The sequence below is a fragment of the Phoxinus phoxinus genome (genome assembly GCF_949152265.1).
Source record: "Phoxinus phoxinus genome assembly, chromosome: 6".
Taxonomy (NCBI): Eukaryota; Metazoa; Chordata; class Actinopteri; order Cypriniformes; family Leuciscidae; genus Phoxinus; species Phoxinus phoxinus.
Window position 1 is genome coordinate 22,438,892 of NC_136881.1, and position 14,586 is coordinate 22,453,477.

Consider the following 14,586-nt stretch of genomic DNA (forward strand, 5'->3'; position numbering starts at 1 on the left):
GCACAAACTGCAGAACTTAATAGAAGTGGTAGAATAGAAGTTACCTTGCAATGCAGTGAAATTATAAGACAGTGTGGCAAATATATTAAGGTGATCCTCTATCTTTTGCACATGTGCTTTAAAAAAAAAAAAAAAAAAAACAGGTTCAGGTTCAAAGTTCAGGTGGATCATAGAAAATGTTTTACTAGAGAAGGTTACAAAAATCACTATACAGGATTCATAAAACATCTGACTTCAAATAAAATGACTATGAAACATCTAAGACTACAATTTCCATCAAGATACAGATAATTGTTTTGGGGGGAGGACACTGTCAATTGTAGTTCATTAAAACAATGGACTACACATCACTTAAAGTACTGCAAAACAAAATGAAATATCTTTCCTTCATGCAATAATGAGGGAACAATAGAACATCCAGGCACACATTTTCTTTTTCAAAACCAGGGTAAATAGATTAATGGACATTAATGGATCTATTAATAAATAATGGACATTAATAGATTAATTCTTGTAAGCTCGCTTTAACAGAATTTAACATACAGCAAGAAATGGCATATAATTGGTAGTTAAAACAATTGTATATGTGGACAATACTAACATGCTTATATTTACAGAGACATTACAGAGAAGAATTATTTCAGTTAAAAGAGAGATCAATAAAAAGAGTCATATTGTAAAAGTAGTAATAGAAAGAGAGAGAAACCAGTTAGGAAAAAAGATACACTGCAAAAACAAGGCGGCGTTATTTGACTGTAAATTCAAACCATTTTCAGAGTTCCACGTCCACGTAGCAATAACTCACACAGAGTCACAACCATTTCATAAATCTCATGGTAAACATTGATCTCGCCATATTAACAAATTATAGAAGACTGAAAAATACCTAGATTTAGCAACGAAACCTGCATGGCTGATGAGGGCAGTTTCTGTTATGCATTACAGTTTTTTACAACTGCTTACACACAAAATCTTTTCATGTCACACGATTTTTTTAAAACTCTCACTGCAAAACTACACACCAAATTTTCAAAACCATAAGCTATATCTCAGCCTTTGACTCAGTTTTCAATTGCATAAAACTATTTTTTTCAAAACACTACACACAATTCTCGACCTAAAACACAAAAATCTAAAAAGGAAGTGACTTGGTTTCTTTTTCTAAACACAACCAATCAAAATGCTACACGTATTCACCAGGTCACACACACACTCCTCATATGTGCAAACACTAATTGCTTAACTGATCAACCAATCACTGCTTCACTGTAGTATATGCCTATAAATAGGTCAAAGGTCAGATTACAGTGTTTACATGGTATATCCAAAAATGTACTATCATGAAAGAAGTGTTTGCAATCTGATGCAAATGCTTCATTCTGACATGTGTTTATGGCATTTTGAATGCAGTGTTACATTTTGAAGGAAATATTAGGCAATTTGCATTTTGTGTGTCCAGTTTTGGGAATTGTGTGTAGAGTTTTGAAAAAAGGTGACATCGTTTTGAAAATGTGTGTAAGCAGTTGGAAAAAACAGTAATAGGAAATAATTTTGTCTATTTTTTTTTCTTTTTTTTCATAAAACAAAGACATCTAAATTGTTCTGCCTTACAGATATATATCAGTCAGATACTGTTTTCTGGATATTATTTTGAGGGTTGAGTACTAGATAATACCCAAGGTATGAGAAAATGTCCTGTAAAGAGAAATATTGTGTGTGTGTGTGTGTGTGTGTGTGTGTGTGTGTGTTTGTGTGTGTGTACCTGCTTTCTATTACAAGATTAGTGCAATTTGTCAAGAACCAGCATTATTCCCCCAACCCTCAAAAAAGAAACAAAAGAAAGAGAGTTGGAAAAAGAGGTGAATTCAGATATCTACGATAGAGAGAGCCCAGAGAAAGATTCTAAATAAACAGACATTTTCAATACACAACCTGGCACCCATATATAAAAAAAAAAAAAACACCATTCATTCACTTTCACACATTTATATATATATTCATATATGTATAAAACACCAAAAAGGAAGTACCTGCAAAATGTTTGTGAGGAGTTAGTGCAGACAATCTATCATGTAAGCAGCGCTACACCAAGACAATGCATCATAATTTCAAATATAACCCAGTTATAACCATGACTCTACACTTGTACACTTTCTACCAATTCAAAAAAATTGTCAATGCAAAATGACAAAAATGACAGTACAATACCAGTATACACACACTTTTACACCAGTGGTTTTTTATACCATGAAGTGGATGAGCAAAACACATCATATCATTATTAACTGTACCAAGAATGATTCCACTTATCATTTGTTACAGATGTTAAACAACTTGCCTGAACGTGTTTCATCATGATTATAGCCAACTTATACCACTGTTATGATGTACAGTCAGGATAGCGCACCGCTTAGCAGTGTTAGTTTGTGCAATGTTCCATCTGAAAGTGGCAGGTCATTGCAGCGGCTGTGTGTTTGTGTATGGGTGTTTTTGGTGTGGTCTAGAGAGCAGGTTAGGTAGAGGTGGGGTAGAACAGAGCAGAGCAGAGAGAACTGTTTATGAGTACGAATTTAGACCCTCCTTGGAGCGTGACTGCACATCCTGCAATTCTTGATCATCCCTGGTCTTGATGTCCTGGTAGTCATGAGTCTGCTGACATGCTCCCTTTAGGTAGGCCCAGTTTGCTGCCAGGATCATCAGGTAGTGGATCTGTGAACAGTAGAGATGGGAAAGAATACAAACAAAACAGACAGAGAGATGGAGAGGAAGAAAGAGGTGGAGGGAAGGATTAGTCATGACGAGTGGGTTAGTTAGCCAAAGCCAGCTATAAGAGTTAAGACTATTAATTGGTTGCTCTACGAACCTATGAAGTAACTTAATCTCTCTGAATTATTATAGCTGCACCACATATTAGTTGATCAGAATACACTGAAAAAATATATTTGAATTGTGGGTAACACTTTACAATAAGGTTCATTAGTTAACATTAGTTAACTACATTAGTTAACGTTAACTAATAATGAACTGCACTTATACAGCATTTATTCATCTTTGTTAATGTTAATTTCGACATTTACTAATACTTTTTTAAAATCTTGTTAACATGAGTTAATGCACTGTGAACTAACATGAACAAACAATGAACAGCTTTATTCATATTAACTAACATTAACAAAGATTCATAAATACTGTAACAAATGTATTGTTCATGTTAGTTAATACATTAAATAATGTTTAATAAATGAACCTTATTGTAAAGTGTTACCGAATTGTGTCACTGTAATGTGTAGTTCTCTGTCTATTTTGTTTCATTGTGTGTTGGTCCTGTTTTCCCTGAGTTTTTTTTTTTTTTTTGCCTTTCAGGTCATTTCATTCTTTGTTCGGTATTGTTTACGTCTTTATGTGGTTGTTATACTATACTCCTGAAATCTCTACCTGGATTATTGTTAAAGACTGTTTTTGTTGTTTGCTCTGTTGTGCGCTTTATTGCAGCCACTTCACCCATTGAAGTTTTGATTCTCCCACAATTCTGGATAGGCAACTAAACACAATAACATGTTATGTACTAGAGGTTCTGACAAAACGTTAATTGCAGCATACAAATATTTAATTATTATTAATATATATATATTTTTAAATCTGCAAAAAAAAAATCATAATTCAATGACTAACTCAAAAATAATTTACTTGTTTCATTGCTTGATGAATCAGCATTTTTGAACAAATCTCTTGAATGACTGATTCAATGACATACAGTCACTTGTTGCCACTTACTGGTGTAATGATGTAATAATTGTGATAATTTGCATTATCGTAACAAATAATGATATTGTGTATTTGAAAAGACTGTGAAGCTGTTTCATACCTATACACGACAACAACCATTTCTTTGGCCTTTAACACCAGAAGTTGACATTTTGTTTATTAGTTTTTATGGTTTGGCTGTTTTTCATATGTTTTGTTTCTTAAATTGTTTTATATTGTATTTTATGTTTTGTATGAGTTATGTATGTATTTTTGTGTTCTGTTTTTGTATATTCTTCTGTACAACACTTTGGTCTACTTTGGTCGTTTTAAAGTGCTTTAGATATCAAGTTTTATTGATTGATTGATTGATTGATTGATTGATTGATTGATTGATTGATTGATTGATTGAGCGGTTCGCTCTGGATCAGCAACAGTGTCATGGTTGTTAGTTCATGTTTACTATTGTCTTTTTAAAATATGCATCATATTTTCTGTTATGCACCTGAACAAATTAATAAAACCCACAATAATTTCAACAGTCAGTAAAGCTAGCCAGTTTGTTTTCTGCACATCAATACACAAAAATACTATTTATACAAAATTGTGTCTTTTAATTGTTTTATGGGTAGAGTTATTTGCTTTTAGACAAACTGAACGAAACAGGTTTAAACCCAGAAACCATGATTTTTGAACTTTTTTCAGTGTATCCAGCATCACATGAAATATTATTATTTAGCAAATAAAAGATGAAGAACTACTGGTGGTATCCAAAGAAAGGTAAAAAAAAGATGAGCTGGTCATCAAATAAAAAGAAATGAACTTCTCAACAATAATTGTTTATTTATTCTTTCAGAAAACAGGAACTATATTGGTTTGAGAATGATACAAAAGGCACATAACCTATATCCTGTTTTAATTCTATAATAAACAGAATATTTAAGTAAGTAGATGGATGAATAACAATAAAGGCTCTGAAAGATTATTGCCATTTTTTAGTAATTTCCATGAATGCAAAACATCACATGAGGAGTTAAAAAGTACAGTCACACCCTTCACAGGTACATGTAGCATAAGTGTAATGTAGCATTAACACAACATTCTTATTAGCTTTCATAGTAGCAATAACTAGCTCTTCTCATCTACTGTACTTGCCTTGTCTTTTCTATCTGACTGAATTATGGACTACTGGTGCCTCAGGGCGAATATAATCCAATAGAGACATAATTATCAAATACTATGTTTTTTCTAGTTTTAATCCTGTCCAAGTGGCCATTAGGTGTTGTTGGACTGACGGAAGAGTTACATTCTCACTAAGCCTACTTAAATGTAATTTTCTCATTAACTGTAAATAAGATACATTATTCTGATGAATTTGGTCCTAGATTAACACAGGTAAAATGTATGGAAAACATTAAGTGAGTGAAATGTATTGTCCTTGTTTTGTCAAAAGATCACACTTAGTCAAACTAGTACAGAAATATTAGACAATAACATTAATATGCACTACATTGTCTATACAATAAGTCCAATGCTGTTAGAATGAACAATTCTCTATTTATTCTCTACCTTACCTTTTTCCTGACCTCTTTTACACTCTATCTCTTTTTCTTTCTATCTTTGAGAACAACTTTCAGAGACTTTGCAGTTGCCCTCATACAAAAAGCTCAAAATTTAGTGGTGTGACTGTGGTCGTAGCTCTTAAACTTCAACACAGCAAAGTTATACGTTGTGGCCATCACATAGATGAGCTGGATGGAAGAGAGACAAACCAGTGGGTGAGTTTGTTTTACATCTAAAACAACAGTAGCAACTTTACAACAGAAGTTGCACCACTTCCCCATAAAAGCATGTACGGCTAGGTCAATCTGTGCCTAAGACCCTGAACTGATGACAGAATATTGCAAAATAGTACCATGGCACTATATTGTACCATTTTCTCTACACATCAATGCAATTCTTTACTAAGCAATTTTAGACCATGTTCAACTGTTATTCTTGATATAAATAAGTTACTAAAGAAAACATTTAAATTAACATTTAAAATGAAATCTTACCAGCGCGATCACAGTGGCACCAGCTCCAGCACAGGCAACAATATAAAGATGGTAGGACAGATAGAACTGGAATGAAATGTTATGAAATCCATTACTAGCATTACTATGAAAAAACATTACTAACACAAGACTACAGACCTAGCCGCACAAAATGTGATATTACTCATTTAAAATAAAACAACATTGCCTGAGAAATGTACCTTTTTCTTTAAAAAAATTAACATTCCTTAAGGCGGCACACAGATGTCAGGCTTTTACCCTTTACTATGAACCCTACTCTTTTAGCTGTAAAAACTTTAATAATTTTTTATGAAGTAAATGTAATAATAAACTACTTCATGTTGAATAAATATATATATGACATATATATATATATATATATATATATATATATATATATATATATATATATATATATATATATACAGTATACAGTATTCCTTCTAAGAAATCTACATTCCTGTACATATATAATTTTTACATTGTTGTATTGCATTATATGTTTTGGCCCCACAATAAAAACGACCAAGCTTTGATCTTAAAACTAAGCATATAAATATCATCTTACTAAGACGTATTATTGGGAGATGTTAGAGCTGCACAATTCTGGATAAATTAAGAATCACTTTTTTGTTTCAAACAGAGATCACGATTCTTCTGAGCAGACAATTAAACAAAATAACATGTGAGAGGTTCTGACAAAATATTAATTGCTGCAGTCTATTTAGAATGTTTATTTAATCTGAATCAATCAATTATTTATTTATTTTTATTTATAATTACTTTTTGAACAAATCTCTTGAATGAATGATTCAATGACAAATACATTTGTTTAGAAGTCCTGTTACAATGTAATCTATACAATTGCTGAAGCGTCAAGTTACTTTCAAACGGGGATTTGCTCTATTTTTATCGCTTCCGTAGACATCGGTGTTTATATCCAAACTATAATATTTTATGTGTATAATACTTTTGTGATAATATCAATATTTATAACACAAAATTAATACTGTGTGGTTGAAAAGAAAAATGGACAACCAGTTTACACAAACACGTCCAAGTGATCTGTTTACTTAGTCTGCGCAAGCGCCGTAAAGCGTCAGAATGCTCCGGAAGTGGTCTCCCGGATTAGTTCGCGCGAGCTTACATAAATGTATTTTTTTAAATCGGTTTAAACATCCCGGATAAGCGCAAACTAGTACTATTTCTATTAGCCGTCCTACCTACAATCTGATTACAAATACTGTTCGTTTTATCACACAAACTGCTTGTTTAGTGTCTTAGGCCATCAATGTGCACTTACAATGGGGAATTGTTTAATTTGGACTTTCCTCTGCATGCTATAAGAGACATCTCTGCATTCTTTTGGAGACAGTACCTATATACCTGCATTATATGACTGACAGACAAGAACGGTTTGACCTAAAAATATCAAAATTGAAACTACTGCGGAGACAAAGACACCTTCATCTTGGATGCACTTCAGGTAAGCTAAAACATACCAAAATTTTATTTCACAGTGAACTATCCCTTTAAAGCAGGATGTAGAGGGATGTAGTCCAAACCGTCCGTTCACTGTAGGCTTTAAAAGGGGACTTCTGTGAAATCAAATATCTCGCTTGGCATTGAACTTTGAGCTTTATAATTTTACAGGTATTATTTATGCTCTAACAGCAACATTACACACTAGCTAAAGTAAAAAAAATGGAATCACGAAGACCGGGACCTTTAAACTACTTTTCTGACTATTATTTCATGTCAGGCTTCACAGGGTTAAATAACTTCCTTCCAGTACATACATGATGATCTTGAGGGATAAATGATCTTTACCTCACTAGTATTGCAGATGTCGCTTAGTGTGGACCCACAGGCTTTACCAGGGCTAGCGTTCCATGGGATGATTCCTGAAAATAATTACATCTATTACATACATTCATCTAAAAGTTATAAAGAATACCAAAGCAATACACGTGAATAATTACATATTATTAAATGGAATGAATGGTTATATTGTTAGCCACTGATAGGGCTTTCAGTAAATGCCATGAAAGGAAATGGCTGATTGTATTTGTAAAAGGAAGTGTACTCTAGTTAACATTCTATTAAAATCACTGACTTCTTACATTGTAAATTGATGTTGATTTTGCAAATCAATATAACCAAGTAGCCTATTATCTAATGATTCAATCTCAAGTTGTTGTTTTTTTTTACCATACTGGCGCACATCGACACAGATGTTGTCCACAGAGGTGAGATTGGCAATAGGGGACTTCATGGCACCACATGTGGTCCACATGTTATAAAAGAGGAAAACAGGCACCGCAGAGAAGCCAAAGATGCCTAACCATCCCAATCCCAGAATGTAGGTGAGGAACACAAACTTCAAAAAACAAAAAAGGAAAAAGAGAAGTCTTGTTTAGGTTGTTGCAGTTACAGTTACTCTCATGATACATATCCACTCAATATCCATATATCTAATATCATAATGACTAGAATAATCCCATACTTTTGATCCTGTTTAAATCCTGCAGTGTATACGGCATGAATGTGACCCAGAATGATGACCTATTTACCGCTGAATCACCTTGGATCTGTCGCCACTAGATTATCACAATCACTCATGTGAACACACACACACATGATTCCCAGCTTAAAAAAAATCACAAGAGCACACATGCACACAAAGACACATCCATACATGGCCTGAAGGCTTTAAAGATGAATCCTACTGGACATCTGCAGCAATTATAGGAATTCGGGTACACTGCACTGATCGCGCCAGATCTGTCCTGAAGAGTTTAGTGTTTAAGGAGCAGGGTAAATGTATTTGAACGAGCTCGTTTATGTTTGTGGAAAGCTTATTTGCCAACCCACGCTCCTGGGAAACCTTGCCTGTGGAGACATTTCCCCAAAATGTTATTATGTTGCTTTTTGCACATTTCATGACACATTTCACAAAGTGAAATTAAATGTCTGGTGAGTGGCACTAAAAGGTTAATGCTCTATCAAGTGGGGCTGGTTATCTTATGCAAACATCAAAATGTATTAGTTTACAAATCATGCACTATGGCAAGTGTTTTGAGGTCAAAACATAGTATTGCCCAAGGAACGCTGGAAACTGAAACTCAATTGTATGTATGGGTACGTCTTTGGAGTTTTGTAAATAGAGGCATGTTTTTCTACTGTGCCATGTTTTGTATGTCCATGCTTGTATATGCGTGCTGGCATTACCATGGCACTGATGCAGCGTCCACACACAGTCGTCTTGAACTCGCTGTGCATCTCTTTGACAGCACTGGTAGTGTAGAAGCCCTCAGCCAACAGGATGATGCCATACAGGAAGAAGAAGCAGGCGATTCCATAGATGATGTACTGCAGAATCTGAACCCTTCATAACAAAGGAAACATTTATCTATATTGAATGTGTTAATGTGAGAGGTGGGCAACAATCCCTCAAAATTGTCAAATATTTACATGGAGAAACCGAGATTATTCAATCTCAACTCCTTAGTTCTAACTCGCATACATGAAAACAGATCAGTTTAGATAGAATGATACCAAAACATAAAGGCATGGTTTATTTAAGATCACATGTGCCAGAGTTCCTGCTCTGTAAACAATTGTGGCTGTGATAATTGTATTTTGGTGTGGGGGCTGCACATGAACTCTTGGCAGATTTTAGGTACTGTGTATACACTGACACTGTGTATGTACACAGGAAATCAAAGGCCATTTGCTCCCAGTAAAGCTCAAGATGACATGATGGTACAGAAAGTACAGCCAGTTATTTGCTGGCACTCAAGAGGTCATTTCTCACCACATACTCACCGTGTTCTTACATAAGGACATGAATTCAAACAGGTAGAAAATGATAAACTATAACACTTTTCAATAAGGTTGTGCAGTTAACGCGCAGACCTAAGGTTGGTCTCTTTTTAAATAAGACACTCAGCAGATTCTTGTTAAAGTTAAAGCAAAAATTCAAAAGTTCAAGTGTAAAAAAGCTATACAAATATACTTTAAAGCAAATGTACTGAACTAAACAGTTTTATTTTACCAAATAATTTGGAATCTTTTTCTAGAAAATCAAAGGCATATGTCTAACCAAAGTTGTATTCCAAATTTGAAGTTGATATCACAAAAACGTTGTCCGCTAAAATGATTTACCATTTCCCAAAGCAATGTCCAATTTCAAAACGTTTTTTTTACAGGATGAAAGTGTTTAAGCTTTCAAATTCATGATGATTACTAAAATACATGACATGGGAAAAAAGGCAATAAAAAGCACACAAACTGTCCCGCTACCAGAACACTGACAGTTGACAGGCTAACATGAACTAACAATGAGCAATAAATTTTTGACAGTATTTTTTTAATCTTTGTTTTTAATCAAGTAAAAGTTTAGAAAAACAATTGTTCATTGAAAGATTATGGTAGCTCAGGTCCATTAAATAATATTAACAGATACAACGTTCGATTCTAATAATGTATAAGTAAATGTTGAAATGAACATTAACTACGATTAATAAATGAGAAAAATGTATAAGTATTTTTAATTGTTAGTTTATGTTAAAGCTGCAGTCCGGCACTTTTTTGGGTTTAAAAATATCAAAAAAGACATTTTTGAAAAAAAACGTAACCAGCCAGTGTTCAAAACCATCTGCTTGCCTTACCTCGATTCAAAACGGTAAGCTTGTAATAATGATTTTAATTTCAGTGGTACTGGTGGATTTCCGCGGGAATTTCGAGCATGTCTTTGCGTCATAACGTCACTTCTGTACACATAGAGAAGGAGTCCCCGGCTAGCGTGTGTGGATGATGGAGGAGATTTAGCTTAGCACTTAGTATGGCGGATCCCGAAAGTTTAAAGCGACAATCACCAGTGACAACTGGAGATTCACCAGTTGTAAAACACAAAGACTTCGGACTTCAGAAAAAATATATTTTTCATGTTTTGACGTGATATAAGCAATCGTTAGATTTAATCAGCATGATATAGCTACTGCAATGCTTCCCCCCACCCCCCGAATTTGGTCAGAACAAACGTGAATGTTACTTACTTGTTCAGATGACATTTTCCGATGAAAATTCTAATGTTGACACTTTCAAAAAGTATACTCTGAGATTGCTGATGATGACAGTACAGTATCAGCGACGCAGCAACACATTGTGTTCATCCGCGCTGTTTCATGCCGATTTACTACCCACGCACAGTTAATAATTCCGCGAATAACTGCAATTGCAGATTTCTAACAGAGATGGCGACAAAGAGGAAAAACGACGGACTGCAGCTTTAACTAATATTAACAAATGGAACCTTATTGTAAAGTGTTACCAGATAAACAAGATCAAGATGTGCTTTCTTTCATCTCTTTATACCCTAATGTAACAATTATAACACATCAAGCACCTTACAGTATCTAAATATATGGACACAGCTATCATTGGGAAGTTAATGTATCTGTGGTATTTGAATTATCATGGCCATTTATACGAGGACACTTACACATCAATGAGGGTAGCATGGTCGGAGGTGATGCGAGAAAAGTGGTTTTCCACCATGGTCACAGTGCCCGTAAGTGCCACATGCCCACAGCCGCAGAACAGAGCCACACCCGAAAAGCACAAGATGGTGGCCACTAAAGAGGCATAGGGGACACCGCCCAGACACTTGATGCAACACTCGAAGCAGCCTGTAGGGGGAGAAAAAAGACATTTTGTGGTTTGTCGGAATTCGCTCCAGCAAATGCTACTTCCTAGCATGTGTTACTTTGAATTTTTTTTGTTTTGATGTGCTTATTAATCACGCAAAAGTATTGTTTTTGAACACTGAACATATTGAGAATGGGTTGTATTACTCTTATTGATACAGATTTAGATTTCTAAGACCACATGAAATAGCCTATATCAGACAGATAATTTTTTATTGCTTTAGTGATGTTGGCTTTGACACCAGAGAGGTGTAGTTCATGCATTTGGTGTTTTGACACCTCACTGAGACAAAATCATGTCATATGAAATCAGATGGCCATCGCTCGGTGACAATCCATCTTCACGCTCACGTCATATGACATGGGGTGAGACTGTTACTGTAATATGAAGAGTTTAATTACAGACACTTCCAAATGCATTTCAATGATTAGATTTTAGCCAAAATGTCAAATGAATTTAGCCAAATGGAAATGTGAAAATACTAGTATTTGTATCTATAGTGGCACTTTCTGACAAATGGGGAAAATATTCTCTTTTAGAACAGGCGAAATACAACATTTAGAATGAGGATTCTGGAAATTGTAATTCTCTTCTATCTTAAGCACTGCCCTTTAGTGATTGGCTGATATTTATTTATTTGATGGCTAATGCTGATACAGAGAGCAGATGTTCGATATAAATCACACGCATAACACCTGCTCAAACAAAATTGATATTAAATTTACTTTTTACATATTTACTAAATTGGAAATAAATAATTAGAAAATTAATTAAAAAATTAAATCTGTAAAAAAAAACTTAAATAAAATAAAAGTTTGTGCGCACTGGAAATCATATTTAAAAGGGATATATTAATTTCATATATTCAAAGGAAGACAAGGGAACACTTAATTTTACATACAGCACACAGTGAACATGGCACGAATAGTATATAGTGGCCAACTGGATAGAAAGATAGATAGCAGGACAGTTTGAAATCAAGGATAAAGTTTGTCGATTGTGTGTCTCAAGTGACAGCTAAAACTCTCCTGTCCGCATCCGATCCGCACGGACCGACCATCACAGAGAACAGAGAACACATTCACAAATGCACACTTCAGATGATCTGACAGCTGTATTCAACTAAGTCTGCAAGGTTTTTGCAATTAAAAGTGTATTAGATATTCAAACACTTGTTTAAATTATATAAATGTGTATTTGCTGAATGCTGAAGGTAGATGAGAAAGTATTGTAGTGTTTGCCTTTCTATTGTTAATAATTAGGGGGTTGTATTCACCAAGTCAAGATCAAGACCAGTGTGTGTTGAGAGCAAAACAACCATATCTTAAATTATCTTATTTATCTAAATTATTATTAGTCAACATTACTAATAATGTAAAAGAAAAAAACAATACAATAGCCCTACTTATATCATACAGTAATAACATATAATACGTATAATAACGTGTACTAAAATAACTTATATGACAGAACTGTTAAACAGAGAATGTAAACTAAAGAAGACGGAGAATATGAGTACTGTGTGCTCAGGCGCTGGCATTCTCAGGGCTGTCAAAATAAAAGTTCCACTTCCGACACATTGGCCAAACATAAAAACTTATCAGTCGATGGTGATAAAAACAAATGTCAAATATCAGCCGATATATTGACCTTAGCGATATATCGGTCGACCACTACTGCCCTTTTAATACGTGAACATGTAATGTTTCACATCTTCTGAAGAGGATTCTGTGCACAGTGAAGTCCCTGCCGATTAATTTTGTTCTCTGCTTATGCATCTTCTTCCGAAGACATTAATCAACTCAAACTCCCCCACATACATTAAGAATGCATCATCTCATGCTTATGATCTGTAGACATCTAAGAGTGTTGAGTGTGTGCCTGAAAAACTATTTCATTCCCCAGTGGTACCCGATGTTAATATTTGAATGAATCAATAATTTATTTATTTGCATAGAAATGTTTACAGTTATACTTTGATATACCATATTCATGTACCATATTACCATGCTATATGGTCAGAACCCTTTTTTTTTTTACTTTTTTTTATTAAATGTATTTACAATTGTTGGTCATACTTTGGTTTACAATACTGTCTGTAACTGTTTACAAATGTTCAAAACTGTACAAAAATAGCAATTAATATGGATTTTGACTGCATGGGTGTCCTTGGAAAGTCATGAAGAGCACACCAGCAGGGTCATTCCTGACATCAATGGGCCTTCTGACCCTCCTGTCACACACTCACATTTTATTTACACTCACAGATGCTAATTCATTTTTACAGTGAACAGAACTTGTCTGAATATGCATAACCATCTGTTCCACACTGCACACTGCTATACCTACTACAACAGCTGCTGCTCAGTTCGTAACAAACCATTTAAAGAGAGGTAAAACGGTTTCTCAACATGAAGAGGATGATTGAAGCAGTTATCTGACAGCAATATGAAATTTCATTTAATGTGTGCCATGACTGGTTAGATCAGGAGCGGTCGTAAAAAAACATATGGCTAGTGTAGTTAAGTTTGTGAATGAGACATGACAGGTTAAGATAGGAACAATTATTTTAATCTCTTTAACCCTTATCTTTCCCAGGCTCATTAGGAAACAGTGCCACTTGTTATTTGTGTTCTCATGCTTTACTGATGATTTTGTCAACAGGTAAAATCACAGATACTACATTTTATAATAAAATAAAAGTTTTTCATTTTCTGCCAACCTGACTTGATGTGACATTCATGGTATAACATTCCTCACATTATACTTTAATGACATTAAAATACTTAGTGAATTATACCAGAGTTTTACTTTTAATTGAATTAAAATGCTTTCACTGAAGTTTTTGTTCTCTGAAAAGACATAAAATAAGATTTATTCAGGTTTTTTTTTTTTATCCATACTTTTTTGTTCATTTTCAATGAAATGAAAATACATACAAAGAAATGCATACATGTTTGCCACAACATGCGGGTGAATAAATGTTCACAGAAATTCAATTTTTATGTGAATCTCTTTAACAACAATCTTTCTAACATTAGATTTGTGGGTGTGACATAAAAGTCTACATGGT

General features: G+C 34.2%; 1 protein-coding gene across 4 annotated transcripts in view; it reads right to left on the reverse strand.

Moving 5' to 3' along the window:
* Positions 1–159: 159 nt before the first annotated feature.
* The window catches only part of gpm6ba (glycoprotein M6Ba), a 77,615-nt gene continuing 63,188 nt past the window's right edge, over positions 160–14,586 (reverse strand). For 2 of the 4 annotated variants that reach the window (XM_079614697.1, XM_079614696.1), the window contains exons 2-7: positions 11,308–11,494; positions 9,033–9,189; positions 8,013–8,181; positions 7,632–7,705; positions 5,802–5,867; positions 4,568–5,495 (exon numbers count right to left, since the gene is read on the reverse strand). In XM_079614697.1, coding sequence (XP_079470823.1) covers positions 5,412–5,495; positions 5,802–5,867; positions 7,632–7,705; positions 8,013–8,181; positions 9,033–9,189; positions 11,308–11,494 — 737 coding nt within the window. In that variant the 3' untranslated portion in view covers positions 4,568–5,411. Of the gene's footprint in view, positions 2,710–4,567; positions 5,496–5,801; positions 5,868–7,631; positions 7,706–8,012; positions 8,182–9,032; positions 9,190–11,307; positions 11,495–14,586 lie in introns of those variants that run through there. The other 2 variants (XM_079614694.1, XM_079614695.1) reach the window with 2 other exon arrangements.